The 21,205-nt window shown below is 41.4% G+C and overlaps 1 protein-coding gene across 1 annotated transcript; it reads left to right on the top strand.

The window, feature by feature from the left end:
- The first annotated feature begins 4,002 nt into the window (after window positions 1–4,002).
- Window positions 4,003–14,251, top strand: SAXO1 (stabilizer of axonemal microtubules 1). Its single transcript, XM_009954941.2, has 5 exons — window positions 4,003–4,101; window positions 5,279–5,370; window positions 6,072–6,251; window positions 8,942–9,144; window positions 13,299–14,251. Exons 1-5 carry the CDS (start codon window positions 4,003–4,005, stop codon window positions 14,249–14,251), a joined length of 1,527 nt encoding a protein of 508 aa, XP_009953243.2.
- Window positions 14,252–21,205: the final 6,954 nt, after the last annotated feature.

Here is a 21,205-nt window from a genome sequence, read left to right on the forward strand (position 1 = left end):
AAAAGAACAATCACTCCATTTAAGATCTCACATGTTTATGAGTACTGACATAGAATAAACTTTGGTTCAACAGCTCCTTCATAAGGATGCATGCTTTCCATTTTTTGGCATAGCATTGCTGTACCCTGGACTTCTGAACAAATAAGGAATGGGCAGCATAGGGGAATGGGTGCCTGTCTTTGTTTCCTGTCTGCACCCAGAAGGCAATTAATTCGCTCAGATGTGTGTTACTATTTGTTATTCCTGAAAGCAGCATGTGTGTGTACACTTGATTTTTCTAACCCTTCACACACTCTGCGAGAACTAGTAGCCATCTGTCCAGAAGAACCTGGTGATTTTTTTGCACTAAATCTGTCTTCGCTCTAGATATACTATATCACTGACATCTGAGATATTATGTGATTGGTATATTTCAGAGTGAGGAAGAATGGCCCAATTAATCTGTGTAATCCATTCTCTATCATTTCAGCGGGCACACTGGACATACCATGATGTTTTCAGTACTCATTCATTCCCTCATTCCTTTCTCTGAGGTCCTTAATTGCAGTCTTTCTTTTGGCCACCAGTCTTGCAGCCTAGGGAGTATCTAAATCAACAAGTTTTTACAAATGTCTCCAAGCTTCTAATGTAGTTTTTTGCATGAAGTTTGTTCTCGTATAGTGTGCATGCACAAGCAGAAAACATAGTGTCTAATGATGCCTGTCGTGTACAATCAGCTCTTGATAGTCGTCAGTGTAGAAGGGATGTTGCCTTCATTCGGTGCCTCCATATGGAGTGATCATTATTTTAAAGGTGGTTTTTTTTTCCAGTCTGTAATAGCCCTGCAAGCCTTTAATGCAGTTGAACAGTTTGGTACTAGAGCAGATAAGTAGTCACCAGGTTGCCTCTGCCCACTTTATCCACGTCAGGTTTTACTGACATCCTGTGCATCCTGAGCACAGGCAGAGCTTGTTGGCATCTGTCCACAGTAACATTGTTGACATTAAAAATTTGAACACCTCATTTCACAAACAGAAACAACATTGTCCACAAAAACTGGTTAATCTTTGTGATTTACAGATGAATTCTCTGAGGACTGATACGTAAATATCTTATTTTTTTACTTACCTGAAATACTTTTCTATCTATACCTTCTCAGATAAATATCAAGTGTGCACCTCTGCTTGATCTGTGGTAGTGCTGTATAAAGTAAGATGTAAAAGAAATTGATATTTCCTCCATCATTGCTGTTTAGGTGCAGTGGGTATGCATGCACAAGGACAAGGATCTGCAGTGATTGTGTTAATGTGCTGAAATCTGAGAGCTTTTAGGCTTGCAGCAAGGATGGCATTATAGTACTTCATGACAGGTCTAATTACACTTTGACTGCTCTCTTGGAGGAGAGTGGTATGAAACTTTGTTCTCAGTTGGAGGGCACAGATAAATCACTGTATTCATTTTGTGAAATATAAACCCGTTACCACTGAAATGTGGTATCCCTGGACATAGGTATCTACCTGTTTCTTGTCAAGAGTGTGTTCCAATTTCAAAGGATACTGTTTCCACAAATAATTTCCTGAAGTTATTGGACTGTTTGGAGCTTCCTTTTGCTAATGTCTTGGGTCAGGTGCCAAAAGCAATGCAGCCACAAATGTTTAGTGTGTGCTTTTGCCATGACTGCACCTGGGACCCCAAAACTGAGTTTCAGCATCAGTTTGTTGATTGTTTGCTGCATTTAGCTAGGATGAGTGAACTCTGACAACATAAAAGTGTTACTTAATCTGCATGATTGCCTGGTTTTGCACAGTTGTTGCTTGTGATAATGATAGTCAGGATCTTTAAGACTTCCTTTCTACTTGCTATACTTTCTGTTTTAAATGGTTCAGTATTAATCTTTCATTTTCCTGATATTATTACCATACTCAATATTTATATGTGATATACTTTGATACTTTGCATACGGATACTCCCCTTCACAAACATCTGATCTGTCATCCATCCTTTTGTAACTCAAAGAGGTATAGTTGGGCCTCTGATTGCATCTCCATTGCTTGAAAGAGAAGAGATTTACACAAGACTCACCTTCAGTGATTTGCTTTGCAGCCTGACTCTTGGAAATCAGCTCCTGCTATTAGAGTCTGCCCTAGTTCTTTGGCACATTTTTACACCGCTGTCTTTCTTTGGACAGCATCATCATTCCATCTAAACTAGAGGTTTCTACAATACTGACATGATCAGATGACTCATGGAATTAGAGATGGTACAAGAAATAGATTAGGCGGTTAGGTAGGTGTTGCTTTTCCCTGTGAAGACTTTTCTGAGGAGCAGTCTTTTTTCCAAGGGAAGATTAAGTTCTCCTGAATGAGAGTTCAGCCATTTCTGAGCCTCATGTTTTTTCTCTCAAGCAGTAACACCATGGCATCCATGACCTCTGTGGACAGTAATTACCAGTAGTGAGCCACATAACTGGGATGAATTAGGGTTTTAATCGTACAACTTTCTTACTATTCCACCTGCATTTTAAGCCCACTGTGATAATCTTTTATTATTAATCACAGATTTTTAAAAAAATCAGGTGAGTCTGAGAGGCTTATCTTGAGAAATTCATAAATCTTACAGGATTCCTCCTCTTTCTCCTCTGGAGAATGCTATATTTTATCTTTAGTTGGCAAAGAGCTGCGCTGGTCAGGGAGACTGTGCTGAATGCTGAAATTGAATTCAAACATCCTGAATTCTGGTCCTGAGAAATGGTTCCACGTTTTTCTTCTTGGTTTAAACAAGTATTTAATGTAAGCTGATACATTTTTCACTTGTTTCATCTCAGCTTCTGTTTAGATGAACCCAACTGGTTTGAAGGCAGGGCAACTGCACTCTTTTTACTCTCTATGAGTCTGCTATTCTTCCATAATTTTTAGTAAACAAAATCATGTGTGCTTCCTTATTGTTACATTTCATTACTAATATTGTCCAGGCTAACGTGATAGACTTCAATCAGGTAAAGCAAAATTTGCACAAGTGAAAATCAGAGTGGAATTAGCCAAAAAAATCCAAATATCTAAGCAGGCAAGCATAATAAATGTCAAAATTTAGATCTCATCAGTTTTTGGAAGATAGGTTACAGTTTGACAGCTGCAATATCAGAACGTTTATATAGTAATTTTAACTGTTTAGCTCTGACATTAATGTACTGACTTGCTGCAATCACACAACAGTGACTTCAGTACTGAAGAATCATGTAATTGTCTTATAAATATTTATCATGCCAGAAGGAGTAGTAAAGTGTAGCAAACCTTGAAGTCTAGCATTGTTCTACTCCTGGTTGTTAAGAGTCTTACTCTGTTATTTACATTAGTCTCCAGTAAAAAATATTTTCAGGAATAATTCTCTGGATGCAGAAGCAAAGATTTTATAGCGTCATATATTGGTAGTGAATTATCACTGGTAATTTTCTGCTCATAGTCTGTAATACAGTGAGTGTTACTGTAAAATCTGTGGACATACATCACAATTTAGTGCAAAATAATAGAAGACAAAATATTCAGGTTTACTTCTCTGGCCTGTCGGAAGGATTTATTTGTGGGACTGTTTCTCAACAGCTAACTCTGAGGTATCTCATTCTGTTGTTGTTGTGTGCTCTGAAGTTCAACAAAGAAAGCAGGATTGCACACATGAAGAAGTGTGAATACCTGAGGTGTAAAGCCACCTGTGTTGCCAGATCACACTAAAGGTTTAACTTCATCCTAGGGTAAAGAGCTTGGCAGCCTAGGGCTGCTGCTGTCTGCAGGACACCCTGGCCTTTTTCCTATCCTGGGCTGTTGAGAAGTCCCCCAGCATTCATGCTGTCAGCAATGTCTGCAAGGGGAAAAACATAGGTTCCGCAAGCTGTTGTTCCCTGCCTGTTCCTGCGGGGTGTTAAGAGAGGTACCCACACTTGTCCTGCTGGTCTGCAGGACCCCTCACCTTCTCAGTGCCAACAGTGCTACTGGGCAGGTGCAGGACTCTGTCTCACAAATGTCTATCGGGATGTGGGATAATATGTCTGCTGCAGAGAACCTGTCTGGTATGGCAAGGGAGCTACACAAAGCCTCTGCTCTGGACCACTTGAGAAACATGGCATCACAAGTAAGCCCCTCCAAACCCTGTGTGTGCAGCTGAGCTGTAATGAGATATTAACTGATGGTGTTAGTGAAATGTCATTAATTTACTCCTGATCAGCCACTCCTTATTTCAAAATGCTACTGCTGGCCAGTGTCTGCACTATATGCAGGGCCATGATCCTAGGTAGTACAGCTATTTCTCCCACTCTAGTCTGAATGCAGTTTTACCATAAAAAGCTAACACAAGGGCCTCATCAACACACTCCAAAACCAAACTGAAGACTGGCTTGCTGCATCATAGACTTTGAGTAGAGGGATGAAAGTGCACTTAAGGGTGATGTGAAGCCAGGAGATTTGAAGCAGAAAGAATAGGCAGGTGATTTTCCCTTGGAAAATGTGGAAAAATTCCTAGGAATCTGAAAGACCACAAATGTGGCCAGAAAGTGTCAGTGCAGCCTGTGTTTGGAAGGTTTTTGTCATTAAATCCATTCCAGCAAGGTCACATGGGCCAGCAAAAGTGAGCATATTCATCTTTTTTTTTCATTTTCCTGTTTGCCTCTCCTCCACTTATGTGAAAGCTGGACTTTTATAAGGTTCCAAAGAGAGTGAGGTATCTTTTTTTTTTTTTTTTTTTTTTTTTTTTTTTTTTTTTTTTTTCCCCCAGATTTCCACCCTGAAGTCTTTTCTTCTAATATTTTAACTGACAGGGATAGTCTCCCTTACTCGCTGTAAGGACTCCGTTTGGTCCAAACTCAAAACTTCTCTAAGGCAAAAATGAATCTACCAGGACTCCTCCTGATATATGATTTCACAGAAGAATTTGTAATCCAAGTGAGAAATTAGCTTGTTAAAAAGATGCTGAATTTTAATTTGAGCCCTCTAGGCCCTTCTTCCCCTCTTGTGCTAGTTTGGAAAATGATTCAGTATATGAAGGTGTACCCTTGAATGTAGACCAGAGGTGGTCTGTATAAATTTAGGTAATCAGACATCTACAGATCCTAGATTGCTCAACATTTTATTTAAGACGGGCTTTAAGTATAGAAGCCCTTTCAAACGACTAATTCATGTCTGGACTAGATGTAGCACTGGAAAACATACATCCAGTAGGGAGCACTCTGACTTTGGCAGGAATGATGTATGACAAATAAAACCAGAGGCCTATGCCTCTCACTGTAATAATTCCCGTGGGTTGTTTCCTGGAGTCCTTAATCAGCAGCCTGCGCATTGACTCTGGTGGATTTGACTCAACCCAGAAAGGCAAGCAAATTGTTACCTTTCTGGGAAGAAATCTGAGGTGGGATCCCAAACATCTTTTTGACAGGATGAGTCTTGCCCACCCTGCTCTTTCCTGGTCCCAGTGTGGAAAGAAGGAGGTCACCAATGATGGACAATCCATGGTGGCATTTTAGTTTCAGTTAGGAGGGAGCTTCCTCAGAAAATCAGTTTGTTCTCACTGTCCTTGTTTTGGTGCACATTATGGAGAGGTCTTGCTGTACCCAGACCAAATTGCTTTCCGAAAGAGAGATGGGCAGAGCAGTGCTGCCCAAGTGTGAGTGAATAGAGACTCCTGAACTGTTACCTTTTTGCTCACTTGTCTACCCAAGTGAGCTCAATACGTGGGCATAGTAGGATAATAAATTTCTGAGAAATGGAACAAAAGGGACATTAAATAGGGTTTCTATTCCAGCACAATACTTGGCTGTATTTCAGATTAACTTGCTCTTTTCTTCAACTAGGTGAACTTGCTTTTCTTAGGCTGCTTTTGTTGGCTTCATGGACTTTTTTGACTGCAGGCTGTAGTAGTAGACAGAAACAACCCTTTCTTTGTACAGGTTATGCTTTTGCACTTTAGATAACCAAGGCTGTAGCAGTCATTGTAACGCTTACTTGTCCACTATTTTATAGTTGCAGTCTGCAGCCAAATTACACAACGAGTTATTATTAATCAGCTACCTGTGAGTCACTAACTTCTGCGCTGTTTTTTTTCTCTTGCAGATGTCACCGTTGTCCACACCTGCCCACCAGGCCCTATGAGAAGAATGAGAAGTCATGCATGCTGTCAGAATACATGGAGCGATACCCCCTTCATCCCATCATTGTTCTCAGAGGCTCATTTAAGCCAAAGGAAGCGTACAAGATGGTGCAGATACCCATGGAAGGCATCTCGACTACAAAGTATGAAAAACAGTGAAAGAGAGTGAGGACTGTGACTTAGATAAAGTATGTGTGTGAGAGATAGGTAACAGAGAAAAGAAAAATTATTTGTTTTCACAAGGGGAACCTGAAAAGAACAATGTTGCAATTGTACCAACATTCATGAGGGCTCTATGAAGGAGGGGTGAAAGTCTGTCTTAGGCCAGTTGTAATGGAGGCAAGATGCTGTTTTTCTTGCCCTTCCTGGAGGCTGAGGTGTGTACTGATCAAAGAACACATGGGCCATAGAAGCACAGTCGTGATTTTGATACTTGCTAACTTTCTGGTTTTGGGAAGGTTTAGGGGAAACCAGCAGAAATGTTGTCTGGGAAAGTATGGATGATACTGGAGGTGTTTTTTTCTTTTGTTCTGTGTTTTGTGTGGCACTTTGTACACTGTGACGTGAGTGACGGGTTTCCAAGGAGGTGTGAATACAGTAGGGCTTGGTGATTGGAAAGGGGGTGTGGATGTTTTCCTCAAGGCAGTCACTGTGGATTTCTGGGCTGTTTCTGCTTCTCAGCTATGTTGTTGCTCGATGTTGGTGTTTGGCAGAAGTCGTCACACTTGCACTGTGCCCATTTCCCTGGTGGAAATAACTTCTGAGGCTCTTTCCTGCTGCTGGTAGAGTGGTGTGTTAAATGCTCGTTCATAGATGAAGCTTAAAAAATATGAATCTGATCCTTTAGTATGAATCTGAGAGCTTGCCTTTCCTCAAACAGCACCTGCTGCCTGATCTGTATGTTTACTTCTTTTATCATCACGAATATAGTTATGAACAACATCACTCTTGCCTTTGCTGAACTGAATTAGGGACTTAGGAGATGCCAATGGCTATTAATAAAGTCTTAACAGATAATGCCACCCATTTGTCCTCATTCCGACATAGAAACTCTACCGACTCCTTCCACCACCTATGCCTTTTTAATTTAAATCACAAATGTGGCTGACAAAGTCTGAACTGCCCAACTTACATCTGGAATGACTTTATCTACGTGGGAGTTTTCAGCAACAACTGAAAGGATCAGAGAGTTTCAAAGAGCAGACTTTGCTTCCATATATGACTTGCATCTCCAGCATGAGCTGAAGCAGCTAGACATGTTTGTGTCTGCATATAACTAAATCCTGGGCTCATTGGTGTCCTCTTAAGGCAAGCAAGGAGGGGCAGCCGCAATGTGGAATCTGTCAAGGAGTCCTTAGAAACTTTCTGTTCAATCAGCAAAACTATTCTTGCTCAGACAAGGCTAGTGATTCCCATAGTAACTATTACTCCTGGAGTTTAGTATGACTTCTGAAAACCAGACTAATAGGAAAGCGCAGAAACTACTTCTATTTGTTTCTTCAGCGCATGCACTCTATCAAATATGTAAAACTTGCCTGCACTTGTGAGAGAAGAAAACAGACCCTGAAGCAGTTAGTCATCAGACTGCAAGTCTTGCTGTCCTCTGGGGAGCACTGGTAAGAAAATACACCCAGCCTAGTGGGTGTACCAGTGTACCAAAGCCTAGTGGAAAAGTGCCACCACCTATTAGAGAGCTAAAAGCTCTGGTTCTGCATGGCTAAACTCAGTGACAATGAGTTGACGGTGCATATGAGAATAACTGCAGGGACTGTGAGGCCAACAAACACTGAGTTGTCAGAAGTCTTCTCTAATAGCTCTCTGCTGAGTGTTAGGTGTCATATTGCAACAGCAAGCCTGGGAGTTGCAGGCAGTACCATCTTTCATGGCATTTTGGATGCAGGTTGACACTGATTTATCAGCAGATTAATCTCTCCTCTGTATTCTCCAGTGCAAGTTCTGTCATATCACAGTAGTCAGAGGGTGAAAAGGTACTCCCACTGCCAGAAAACCCTTGATCACACTGGTGAAGAATTGCCTGCCTATGGTCTGTTACTTGCCTCTGGTACTGACTGTTTCTCCCAGCCAGCTGCCAAAGGTGTAAACAGATCTGCACACCAGTGGAAAAGTACTCTGACTTTAGAGACTGAATTTGCGGGTGCCAGGCAGCAGACTTTCTGCCCATTACCAAAGGATATGGGCAGTGAAATAGGTTTGAGTTAGTGAATGCCGGATGGTGACTTTAGTTTCTTCTCCATCTTGTTACTGTAATGTTTTGTTGGAGTTACGTAACGCTACTGCAGTATCTTAAAATAGCTCTTTTACAGTGGTACCTGAGAAAAAGCTGACTGTCTGAACATGCTGATGTATCTTTCCTCAACTGGTGTTTTGCTGTAAAACTGTTTTGTTGTTATCTCTCCATCCTGGGCTGAACTGCCGTACAGTGTATTGTCTGGGAAGGTTATTGTTGCCTCTTTTATGTGTTTCCCATACATACTAGATAGCCTGCTGTAATTATTGGGCTTTTAAAAGGAGTTGTATCTTCTGCTGTAGCTCCACTGTGGAACAGAGATAGCTTTGTGTAAGGTCATTAACCTCACTAGGTGGAGAGAAGGGGAAACGTGGCCTGCTGGAGGTTGTCCAGAGCTGCTTCAGTTCCTTTTTCAAAGTCCAGATTTCCAAATGTGAGAGGCTTTTGTGTTTCATTAACTACTTGCATTCTACCCAGACTTTCTTAGGTGGAGATAAGGAGAAGTATTAATATCTTTTTGTGTCCAGAAAAAGGAACATAATTTTTTTCTTAAGACAAAAGACATAGCGAAATTATTCTTCACAGGAAAGATTACAGAACGCATGAAGTGTTGCCACAGAAACTTAAACCACCTGGAAAGCAAGTAAAGGGTAATGAGAGTATGGATATGACCTCCACTTATAAACAAGTTTACAACTCTTACCCTATCTCTCAAGTACCTCCATGCCTCCCTTGTGTGACAAGACACATGCTCAGCACCAAGTTGGATATAAGAACCACTTACAAAGGTATGTGCCCTTGCAGCTTCTTTCAAAATTTCACCAGTAACTTCATTTTTGAAGAAGACAGATCAAGTGTGCAGTTGTTGTTCCTTCTGTCTATGGATACCCACAAGCTGTGCAGGAACCACACAGACGTAAATCGTTTGGAATACATCCCTGCAATAATGGTATTATTGGAATCTCTCTGAAGTCACATCTTTTGCATGTCTGACAGGCCTACAGGTATCCTAGGTAGAAGCAGGACTGTGTGAACTCCTGCAAGTGGCTTCAGCAGCATCATCATTAGGATATACTGAACACGCTCTTGGTATATGTCAGGGCTGGTCCACTCATTCGGTGGATCACACACATTTAAATATGTAGAATTTGCTTCCTGAGCAGGTCATGAAGCATGGTTCCCTTTTTGTGTGCTGCAGAGTTAATCTGTGAACGTGCAAAAGGTGTATATGGGAATTACGGACACACAGAATTTCACACAAAAGTTCAAAACACTCAAGCTCTACTCCTGGTAAAACAGGTGAACTGTGCATCTAACTATGCCCTTGTTTCTCAGTAGCAGTAACTTGGTGTAGGTTGTTTGTCTTTGTGGGTGCTTTGTTCGTTTCTCTCCCTGCATGAATTCTCTTCTGCGTGCACTGGGAGAACACTTTCAGTTACACAGTTACAGCTGGTTTTGGTAGTAAGTCATAAGTAGAAAATCAGAGGATTTTGCCTCCTCACTGCACACCTTCCAGCTAGCTAACATTGCTAGGCAGTTAGCATTTGTGTATTTCTTAAAATTATTTTATTTTATTTTATTTTAATTTTTATTATGCTGTGCAAATATAAAAACTTATGATTGGTGCTGGCATTGAGATTTTTTCCAAATGTACAGAAACAATCTTCTTCTTAAAACTCAAAATGATAATGGCAATAAAGAAATAAAAGGTATGTGATGCAGTGTTAAGATTACCCAGCTGAAATGACCAAAAGTTAGCCATTAGTGCAGCTGCATGTTTGCAACAGCATAAACTGGAATTTTTACATTAAGCATACAGGAAATACTGTCCATTTAGAGTGACCTGAGTCATGAAGACTATGACCCACAGGTGCAAAATATCCACGTTTACACAATTTTGAACACTTTGTTTTGCACAGGCAATGTCACCAGATGGTATTCATTGCAATAGTTTCAGTGAAGCAAATAAAAAAAAGGCTGCTTTGCGCAAGCAAAGGATCATTCCTTCTCTGTTTAGATATACTTAATTTCTCTGTATCTGAACCAGATGTGTATCTTTGTCTTTTATCAGTGATTATGTCAGCACCTTAACTGTTACTCCAGAGCTCTAATAAAATGTATCGCAGCCACATTTGGTTATAATTTGCAGTATTTTTCAAAATACTGCAAATGGAAATTTTCGTCCAAACCCCCTCAAAGATCAAGTTGCAATGAATTCCCTTTTAAAGGCCCAGGTTCACAAAATCCACAAGTTTTCATTGTGCTGTTCTCTAAGCATTGCTAGGTTTTACTAATCACTACTCAAGTGTGAAAATGTGGAACATGCTATTCAATTATTTACCGTAATTCAGTATTTAAGCAGCATATAAAATATGCTGCATTGGTATTAAATTATCTTTCCTTCTGTATTGTACTCCTTGCCACTAAATACCATATCCCAAATGACACTGTAGGTTTAAGGTGATGCTATTGCATATCACAATTAATGTCAGATGACTTTGCAACTTAAGGTTTAAAAATTCTCATCTGCTACATATATAGCTGTTTCTATCCTTCTGCAGGTACGTAATCTAATTTATTTTTGTCTTGCTTTGTTATAGTGAGATGTTCCTAACTCTCTGATAACATATGGTTCGTATCCTCTGTTCCCTCCTGTACCCCCTAATGTTTTCAAGATTGTGCTGCATGGGAAACCATTAATATCTATGCGAGAAAAATCAGAGTTACAATAAAATTGTAAAATATTTTGAAAGAATAGTAGCACTGCTGGCTTACGCTAGGTAAAATAAATTCATAGTGCCTATGAGATCTCCAAATGTGTAGAGCTTGTAAATTTTTAAAATTGAAGACAGATGGACTTGCTTGTCATATTTTGGATATTTTGTAAAAGCTGTTGTAATGTCCAAAATGCACAGACTAATTCCAGCAAAGGTGATGGGAGAACCTAAAAAGTTTTTTGGTGACTCTTGGTTGGCATCTGAAATGGCAGATCTCTGACCGACCCCTTGCTTAGAGATGGGCTGACTTTCATTAGCTTCTCACTTCTTAACACTTTTTTAATACATCCCCTGTAATGACACATGTCTGTATAAGTTCATGGTTCACCCTGCTGGACCATGTTTCCAGGAAAATGATGTACCCTAGGCACAGTGACAAGGTCAGCATCACACAAGCGTGTTGGTGCCTGGACATCTACTCCGCCAGAGGAACAGGAGCACCTGGGACATTTAAACACCCCTGGCACTAGCAGGGCACACAGCCTGGGCTTCAGTGGCACCAACAGTGGCAAATGTATGTCTATGCCGGTGCACACAGACAGGCCCCTGTTCTCAGCTGACCACGCTAATTAGCAGCATGAGGCCATCCCTGTACCCAAGGGTTAGGGTGCTTGCTGGGAGCAGCACAGTGCCTGTGGCTGCTGCTTCCTCTCTTGTGCCAAGGCAGAGCAACTTGACTTGAACTACAAGAACTTTAAATGGACACCTAATTGGGGCAAAATGTTACTTTTTTGTTGGTCAACTTCACATTGTAATGAACACATCCTTTGTGTAATTGTGTTTGTGCAGTACAATAGCCACTGCAATTCAAAAGGAACAACTCTGTTTGGATAGGAGAGTTCAAATATCCTGATACCTAATTGCATCATTTACTCTCTAGTACTTTGAAATCTAGACTTCCTTCCTGTGCGGAGTCAGCTGGAAGCTTGTTTGCCCCATGACTTTCAATGTGGTTTGAAAGGAGGGAAAATTAAAAAAAAAACCTAACCAAAAATGACTTGGTTTAGCTCCAAGACTATTTCATTTCAACTTCCTACCAGTAACCATAATACTCTCTAGAGGAAGTTGCACAAGATTACTAGGAAGGGGAAAATTTATGATCTTGTGGCTGCAGCACTGGTCGGAGACTTAGGCAACTTTACAATAGACTTCTAGTGGGAATGAGTTCAAATCTTTTTAAGTCTCACTGCCTAATTTTCTTCCCAGTTATCCTGCTGAGGAAGGAAGATGTGAATGTCTCTAAAATACCTCCTGAAATGTTTTCTTAGTCATGAATTTGGATAGCAAGTTTTCTGAAGTATAGATCATCTCTGCGATATGATTCAGTGCTTCACATCAGTGTGAGCTTGATCTGTAAATTCCAGCACATTTTTTCTGATAAGGAAAAATTGGAGACAGAGTTACAAGCTCCATCTTGGTTCCTGCATGTACAGACAGTGGGGGTGCCACAGAGGGCAAAACCAAGAGCTGAGGATATGCCACACAGCATATCTTGCTGACATCACAATGAGCTGCAAAACCCAAATTCAGCAAACAGTAAGCAGCATCACATCTGTGCAGCTGAGAAATCAGATCATCCCCAAATGAGAAGGTACAGAGAGGAAGGGTAGCTCTGCAACTTGACCTTTAGAGTGGAATGGTGGGCATCTGGTTCTCCTTGCCCCAGAGATACTGTGGGAGACACCTGAACAGCCATCTGCAGACACGGGCATACTCTTCTGTGCTCTGAGCAAGCCACCACATAGCTGCAGGAAAATAAATGAAGGGGGTCAAAGTCATGCCGTCATACTCCACTTTCATGATTTCTGGTTGACTAAGCAAGAGGACAGTACACACTCAGTCACTTGTAGAAAATGTCTCTGCAAGACTGTAATGTAATTTAATCTTCCCACCTTGTATTTGACAACTATCTCTGTAGGTATGGGTGGGTACAGGACAATTTTAATTCCATTTTCTGTGTAAATGCTAAGCATTTCCAGGGGTTAGCACACTAGTGTATAATGTGTTCTATAGCAACTCTTTCAATACTGTTTATCAATCATTTCAACATCAACAAATATTTATTACAGTACAAAATATAATAATCAAAACATATTATGTTATATGCCTAAACTCACCAAAGAACTTCTGTTGAGCACTTAGATAGGATTCATCTTATGTTTCAGATGACTATGCGCTATGGAAGCGACCAAAGACAGAGCTGATCAGACCAAACAGCAGGTTTCACCCATCAGAAGAAAAATTTGACCATAGAACCATCGTTCAGGATGACTACCTCTACAGGGGGCCTGTGGCCACTCAAAGCTGCAAACCTCTGATTCTGGTCCAGAAAACCAAGGATCCCTTTGAGAATATAACCAATTATAGAGTGAATTGTGTGCCACATCCTCTGGAGAAACATTATGTCCATAAAAATGAGAAATGCAAGGTCAATGAGGTCCCATTTGAGAGACTCGCTACGGACAAAATTTCTTACAAGGGGCTTGCTGGTCATCCAGCCAAGTTTGTAAAACCATACCAGCCAAAGTTTCTCCATGATCTTCCATTTTCCTCTACAACGGAGTTTCAGGAAAATTACCAAGCTTGGCCACGGACTCCCATATTCACCAAAAAACCTGATGTGTATCTTCCTCCTCTGGAGAAAATGGACCTTTGCACCACTACTCAGATACATTACAAGCACCCAAACGGCAGGCCGGTGAAGATGTGCCAATCTTTGGCCCAGCTTCAAAGAAGTACTGAGCCATTAAATAGCTCCTCTATAATGAAAGAAGACTATAAGCCTTGGCTGTGCAAGAGACTAAAGCCTATCACTTGTGCTCCAGAGCTGACTTCGCCAGCAAAACCGATGGATTTCTTGACTACCTTTCAGAATCATTATGTGCCTCATCCACTCCCAGTTATGAAGAGCTATAAAACTGGCTGGTCAGGCCCGAAGCATCACACTTTGCTAGATGCTAAAACGATCTATGCTACCAGCTACACACCAAAGGGCATTGTTAGGTGTTTGGCCTCTTACAAAGACCCACCTGGTTACATCTTTGAGGGAGTTAATGATGGTGGTCATCATTTCTATCTGCCTGCTTCCAAGAGAGAGTGCTTGCAAGATGGACACTGAAGGAAAAAACAGAATGGATGCAGCATTCTTGGAAAAGAATTCAAAGAGCAGGGCCTGAGTAAGCTACAAATGACAGCTCAATTTTATTTGTAACCTTCTTTCAAACCAATTACTGATTTAATATTTGGAGAGCTCTTAAAATAAACTTAGTTCTGAGGCATTGGCTTTTTCTGGATTGTTTGCACAAATGAAAAACATAAAATACAGGAAAAGACACATTGATCCTTGTTTATCTGTATTTTTTTTCTTTTTCCCACCCAATTCTTGCTTTTCAAGTGAGAGAGATATTCTTCTTATGAGACATTAAAAGACAGATCTTGTAGTAGCATACATTACTATTAGTGTAATGGAGGTTCAGCTGCATCCATGATCACAGCAGTAGAACAGCCTCTTCAGATGAATTACATGCTGTGAAGTCACACCTGAAAGTCATGATTGGATAACTAAGTCCGTGACTTGACCTTATTAGTCACTCCCATCAAAGACATGTACAAAAGGTACAATTACTGGATAAATACTATTGAAGATTACACCTTCATTAATTGTGTCACTGTGCTGCTCTGAACTAGGCTATCAGATATGAGGCTGTCATGCCAAAGATGCCACCCCAGGCTGACAACTTGCAAGGGAGGATTTCAGTAAAAGGTCCTCACTGCAGGATGCAGCGAGGGTACTAGAAAAGTCAAAAGGTTAAAATTGTCATGTGTTGTTATAGCTCAGCCAGCAGCTGGCGTTGTATTATCTTTTAGATTAAGGTCCTGACCAGAGCTGTTAATTTCTGTGTCCAAGGCGCTTTCTGTAGGATTACGAGTGTTACATTAGCACTATGAAACTCACTGGCTTCTTATGCTCATTCTAGTTCCCTAAATTCTCCTTTCGCTTACTTCTGGCAGCTCTGGCTGTTTCCTATCTAGCTCAAGTGCTAGGTAGAGCTGCTGCTTGCTGGAGAAAAGGCTTGTGACTCACCATCAAAGTGGCTCCATTTAAAGAGGAATCAGAAGACAATTTTCTGTATAAATGTGTTTCAGAACTTTTGAAACCTGTTGGGATAGAATTATTCCCTAAGTGCTTGCAAACTAAAGCAAATCGCATCCTGTCTGAAAACGTGAATGCTCAACCCTGAGGGTGGAAAGCCACTGCAACAGTCACAGAGGCAAGGTGGTTCTGCATCACTTGAAGCCCTTGAATCGGTCCTAGAGGCCTTTCTAAACATATGCTCTAGTTCAATGAAAAATTATGTGCTTGCAGCAGGAAGAACTAGGGAAATCTCTACAGATTATACTATACAAAAGGCCCAAACTACGTAGTTATTGATGGCTCCACACAGCCATCAGAAATTCAGGAATCTGTAAAACATTCACTCACCTGTAGTTTGGCATTTTTTTCATCTCCTGCTATCTTACCAGCCTTCTTGAATCTTCATGTCTTTAATGTTGAAATTTGACAGGAAAATACTTTTTCTTTCCCATTTCTTGTTATGCACTTATTTTTCTGATTTTATTTATCAGCCCATAATTCTCTCAATTCTCAAGCAGAATTTATGTGAAAGGAACAGCTAGGGCTTGTGACTGCAGAAAAGAGTGTTCTATGCAGGAAAACTCCCTGACTGTTCTTTCAACTCTTTGATGTGAGACTGACAGCAAATATCTGTATGTATGAGTCTACTATGTAAATCTATCCTCATTACAGGTTTGTGTTTGGTTGGTTTTTTTTTTTTTTTTTTTTTTTTTTTTTTCCCCCTAGGTTGTCCTAGGTTACAGTGTAAAATGTGCCCCAAAAAGTATTCTATTACCATCTTCAGGAGCTGTTGAGACCAGGTGGGGAGGTGTTCCCTGCCTCCCCGCTCTGGACTATCTCCTGTTAATGGGAACAACAATGCCTTGTTGCCTGACCCAGAGATAACTCGCTGCTGGACTATCTGCTCTTAATGGCCCATCAAGGAACTGCCTCACAACTCACCATCCCATTGTGAGATGCTCCGCCCGGGGGGAAGGAGCCAAGCAGTCCATGCTAAATAAAACTGAGATCTCGAACACCCTAGCAGCCTTCTTCCACTGGATTCCCAGAGGAGGTTTTTTCCCCCCACTGGAGTTCCAGAGGGCAAGAGCTACCTACCTACCACTGGACCTTCGGAGGAAGACCAGACCCTTTTACAAGATCGCTGCTTCAACAGAACTACATCCATCACTTCAGGAGGACTGCAGCCAGCATCTTATCGGACTGCTACTGCCACCCTAACAGGGTGTCAGGTTGTATTTCTGACTCTGTCAGTGTAAACCAGTGGGTTGGTTTTTTTCCTGCCTTGTGTTTATATATATATATATATATATATATATATATATATATATATATATTAGTAAAGAACTGTTATTCCTATTCCCCATATCTTTGCCTGAAGGCCCCTTAATTTCAAAATTATAATAATTTGGAGGGAAGGGGATTGCGTTTTCCATTTCAAGGGAGGCTCCTGCCTTCCTCTGCAGACACCTGTCTTTAAAACCAAGACATAGGTGGAAGTTGGTCTTATCAAAATGAATAGCAATGCAATATGCTGCTTAGCATTAGTAATTGCTGGATTTTGAACATTAATGACAGGAGTCTTGATTTTGCAAACAGTGGGCCACCTCACAGCAACATCGGGCAGACATGACTCGTTTAATTCCAACACTTTCACAGCATAAGACACGAGTTTGTTTTTTTTTCCTGGCTTGTACCTAATATATAAAAAACTTATTAAAACTGCTATATGATAACAGTAAGGAACAATATGAATTCACTTGAATGACTAAAGTTGTGGTTCCACAGAAATTAAAGGTAATTAAAGCTTGGGATGCTGTGGTATCACTTTTCTCTCCTCCTGCAGCTGCACATTTCCCCTGTTGTCTCTTTTTCTGGTAACAACATTAGCGCTGTCTGACTGTGTAACGGGACAGATCAAGAGACTGACCTGGCTGAAGGCAAATCAGTGTTTTAGTAAAGTGAAGACTAATTTCCCTCATTTCACTGAAACAGTGCACCACACTGTTGCACGATTAGCAATGTAGGTGCAAGACCTCAGAGCAGAAAGAAACCCATAGCTCAGGTAGCCCAGACTCAGCTTGGCTGGAAGTGCTGAAGAAGTGCATCCCCCCTTCCCAAAGAAGTTGTTCAATACCTCCTAATTTGGTGTTGAACTAAAGCAGAGCCTTTGTGTGCTGCTGACCTCCCTTGGAGGAAGGGTTTGTTTAACCCTGTCTCTATCAGCTACCTCTTCTTCCAAGTTGAGTGCTGACCACAAGGTGAGCCTGTCCACTGCATGGACAGGGCTGTGGTTCTGCTCCTCCTGGTCTCCTGCGCAGGCAGCAGTCCTCCCTTTGCTCTCTAATGCAGATAAAGTAAAACATCTTCCCAGCCTGCGGTTTACTTTTGATTAAAATGGGCAGTGTCATTAGAAAAATCAGCATAAGAGAAATTTATGATTTAGGGGACAATTAAGGTGTTTAACACAGAAAATAAAGATGGGCCACACAGGATTTTGTTACTGTTTTCATGCACAATGAATTTATGGATAAAGATGATCAGAAGTTAGTTATACCTTATGTTTGTGCCAATTAAATTCTTTTCTTAGAGGGGTCACAATCTCAGAAAGAAGGAAGTACAAGTTAGAAGCCCTGAAAAAAGAGCTCAGAAGGTCATTGAACTGCATCACAGGTTTGTGTAATTGTTTTTGACCAGGAGATGGAGGAAAATAAAAATATACTTGTTTGCATGGCAGAACTAGATGATAAATGCTACTGTGATGAACTAGCACTTGTTCAGAAACCTCTCAGATGCTTTATAGTGATCTTGCCTGTTTTATGGGAAAATAATGAGTGAAAAAAGACTACCTGCCTTTGGCCTAGCTTCCTTGAAGAGCTCATGAAACTTGCAGTCATGATGCAGCACAAGTCAGAACTTCCCACTCGGTGGAAAAAGGGGATTCAGCTGTAATCAACTTCCTACTTCATTCATTGGTACTTTGAAGAATGGATAATGAGATGAATACCACAACAGTGGCCTGAGTACAAAGGCTGCTATTGAAAAGTGTTTCAAAAGCCAAAATGCAAGGCTGAAAGCAAGGGGCTCTGTCCTTGGCAGGGCTGAGAAAGGCAACCAGGGGGGTTGTATCATGAAGCATGCAAAAAAGAACAAGGGGGATTGTGTTAAGCAATAATAGATGAAAACTGTCACTGCCAGAGCAGGTTGCTCACCGGTATCAATTACTGTAATCGTTGCCAATAGATGTCAGCTGTGCACAGGTACACTGCAGAGCTTATTTGGAGGGATAGCTTCTTGCTGTGTCCCTGAAAACATGAAAGAGGAGAACTCAGCAGCACTACTGATCTCCAGGGCAAAGCACTATCTGTTAGGCAAGTCTTAAGCATGAAAGCTGAATTAAAGAGACACATCCAAACAAATTTTAGAAGGGTAGCATCTTCTGGGAAGGTCCTGAATGTCTGCTCAGCCAGGAGGCAGGCAAGACTGCAGGTCTGTGGAAAGGCTGAGCAAAAATACTTAATTCCATTGTCCTCAGTGGGAAACAAATTAAAACAACCCTAAAAGAAACCAAGTTAGCTGGAGTAATGGGAGAGATAACTATTTAGTTCAGGTTTGACTTGCATGATATCAGCCTTTCAACCACTTGTGTTTGCAAGTGCTGCAAACCCAAGTGCCTCACATCTGCCAAAGACAGTTATTCCATCTAGAGAGGATTTGCCGTTGTCAGAAGTAGGAGGTAAAAAAATCTGTAAGTTATATACCTGTGGTCTAGAAATATGAATAGGCAGCAAATCTGTGAAAAGTTTACCACTACAAACTCTAAAAAGGGTTTCACCCAATGCTATAGATTGCTAGGGAGAGTGAATTGTCAGTACCTCAAGTGTTTCAGAGGTACAAAGAAAGTGTTGAAAGATAAGTGGTAGAGCTGAGGACATTCATACCACAGAGGGAAGAAATATTGATCCTGGGTTTGGTACTCTAGAGACAGGAGGCAGCTGAACTTAATGTACAAAAGAAGAAAACCTTTTCTTTGCAAGACCAAAAGAGGACTTTCTTGGCACATGGATAAGATCTCCCCAAGGGAGCCATGTAATCTCAGCTGGAAAGAGGCATGTGGGCAGAGAATTGTGGTCTGGGTTCACTGCCATGTGAAAATTCTATAATGAATTTTCTGAGCAGAGTTTACTTTTGGCTGATCTCATTACAAATCCGTCTTCCCCCTACTGTACTAGTGTCCCTCTCTGCCTCTTTCCCACACTGGAAGCAGTAGTTTGATGATTTGTGCCTCTCTTCTCTTCTTGCTTTTGTGGGGAAATACTGCTTTGGGATAACCTGATTTCATTCCTCCACCTGGCTGCATGTCTGTCCCAGAGATGTTTTAGGCTGCATTCAGCAGGGAAGGAACAGGGTAACTCTTAAAGAGGCAGTCGTGTGTTTGGCTCTGTATTCCACTAGCCCAGTAGCACTGTGCTTGCTAGTGCAAACTGTTCCTAGACAGGCAAGTGCGCTTATGCGGCACTGCCAAGTGCCAACCCATGGGCTCAAGGGTGCTGCTTAGCTGGGTAAGCAAGCCCCTGCTCTGCTTTGCTGTCTGCTGAAAAAGAAAAGTGCCTGTGGGATCCTCCCTGCACAGCTGGATTTATTTTGCTGTGAATTGTATGTAGTGGGTTAACAGAGAGATTTTACTTTCTTGGTAATAAAGTCACTAGGTTGTATGCTATTGAAAACTGACTCCATCAGTGTTTCAGTAGGTGAAGTGCTTTAACAAGCATCCACCAAAATCATGGGCTATTTATTTAAACCAATAATTCATGCTTTAAAAAAAGAGCAGCATGTTGAAAAGGGTGGGGGGAAGTCTTCATATAGCCCAAACCAACTTACTCCTCGGCCTAGCCATTAAGCACTTCCTTATGAGAAAAGGAAACCGTCCTGGCACCTCACTTGGAGAGCAAGCTGTTCATGGCCTGTCTGGTGTGATCTTTCTGGTTCAGGTTTTATTATTGTACTTTGCCACTGGCCCCAGGGAGTTTGTGAACAAAGTAGGCTCAGCCTCACGTGAGACCTGGAAGCAGCAGACTACAGGAATAAAGAAGGTTATAGTAGGGAGTGTAGTAGGGAGTGGTGTCCCATGCCTATGTCATCCTAAGCACATGTATATAACTATATGCTTACCATGCAATTGTTCACATCCTGCCACTGCTTAAACAAACAGTATTTATATGTAGCCAGAGTACAATCCCCTGGTGTCCCCTTCCATTTAACCACATAAAACTGCATTCTTTTATTTATATCTAACCAAATATAAAGCTTTTCTTTGCAAAGGGTTTAAAGGCTTAGGCAACACTTTTGGTTTTCCCTCTTTTTCCCTCTCCTTATGATTCTATGATTCTAAGAGGTAAGCAGTGTGCTAGCAGCAAAGATAGAGACCTGCAACCCAAACAAGCAGCACATTGTTTGTTCATTGTTTTGGCTTACAAGCCCTAGTTATCAGAGTTTCATAAACCCTAGCCCTTGCTCAAAGCCAGCTGAAGTGCCTTCTTGCTCCTCCCTGGTTGCAGAGTGCTCGCTCTGCCTGCATAGAGGAGTCATCTGCCCAGGCTGATGCAGACCCACCTGCTGTGCTGCAGGCCTCCTATAGCCTCAGGGTCAGCCAAATGCCTGGTCTTTCAGCTGGTACCCAGGAAATTTGTGTGTTTGGGCAAGCATAGAGGTGCCCTGTGAGATAAGAATGATGCCTCTGGTGAAGGATGAGCATTTTGTGGTTGCTTTTGTTGCATGGGCTTAGTGATGATGCTGCAGTAGCTTTACCAACATGCTATGCAGAGGAATCTGGCCTTCAGAAACATGGTGCCTATCTTCCTCAAAAGATCTTGCAGAAAGAAGCAGGTGTTTTGAAGCGAGTGTGGAAGGGGCATGGTAGGATGGAGTTTCTCCTTG

This window comes from Leptosomus discolor, chromosome Z, assembly GCF_034619465.1.
Source record: "Leptosomus discolor isolate bLepDis1 chromosome Z, bLepDis1.hap2, whole genome shotgun sequence".
NCBI classification, from domain to species: domain Eukaryota; kingdom Metazoa; phylum Chordata; class Aves; order Leptosomiformes; family Leptosomidae; genus Leptosomus; species Leptosomus discolor.

What these genes read in the sequence shown, in the direction of transcription:
- SAXO1 (XM_009954941.2), top strand. Translation starts at nt 4,003, where the DNA reads ATGTGGGATAATATGTCTGCTGCAGAGAACCTGTCTGGTATGGCAAGG. An exon ending in TGAGAAACATGGCATCACAA is followed by an intron (nt 4,102 to 5,278) that starts GTAAGCCCCTCC and finishes TGTTTCCTGGAG; the next exon opens with TCCTTAATCAGCAGCCTGCG. An exon ending in TTTCTGGGAAGAAATCTGAG is followed by an intron (nt 5,371 to 6,071) that starts GTGGGATCCCAA and finishes TTTCTCTTGCAG; the next exon opens with ATGTCACCGTTGTCCACACC.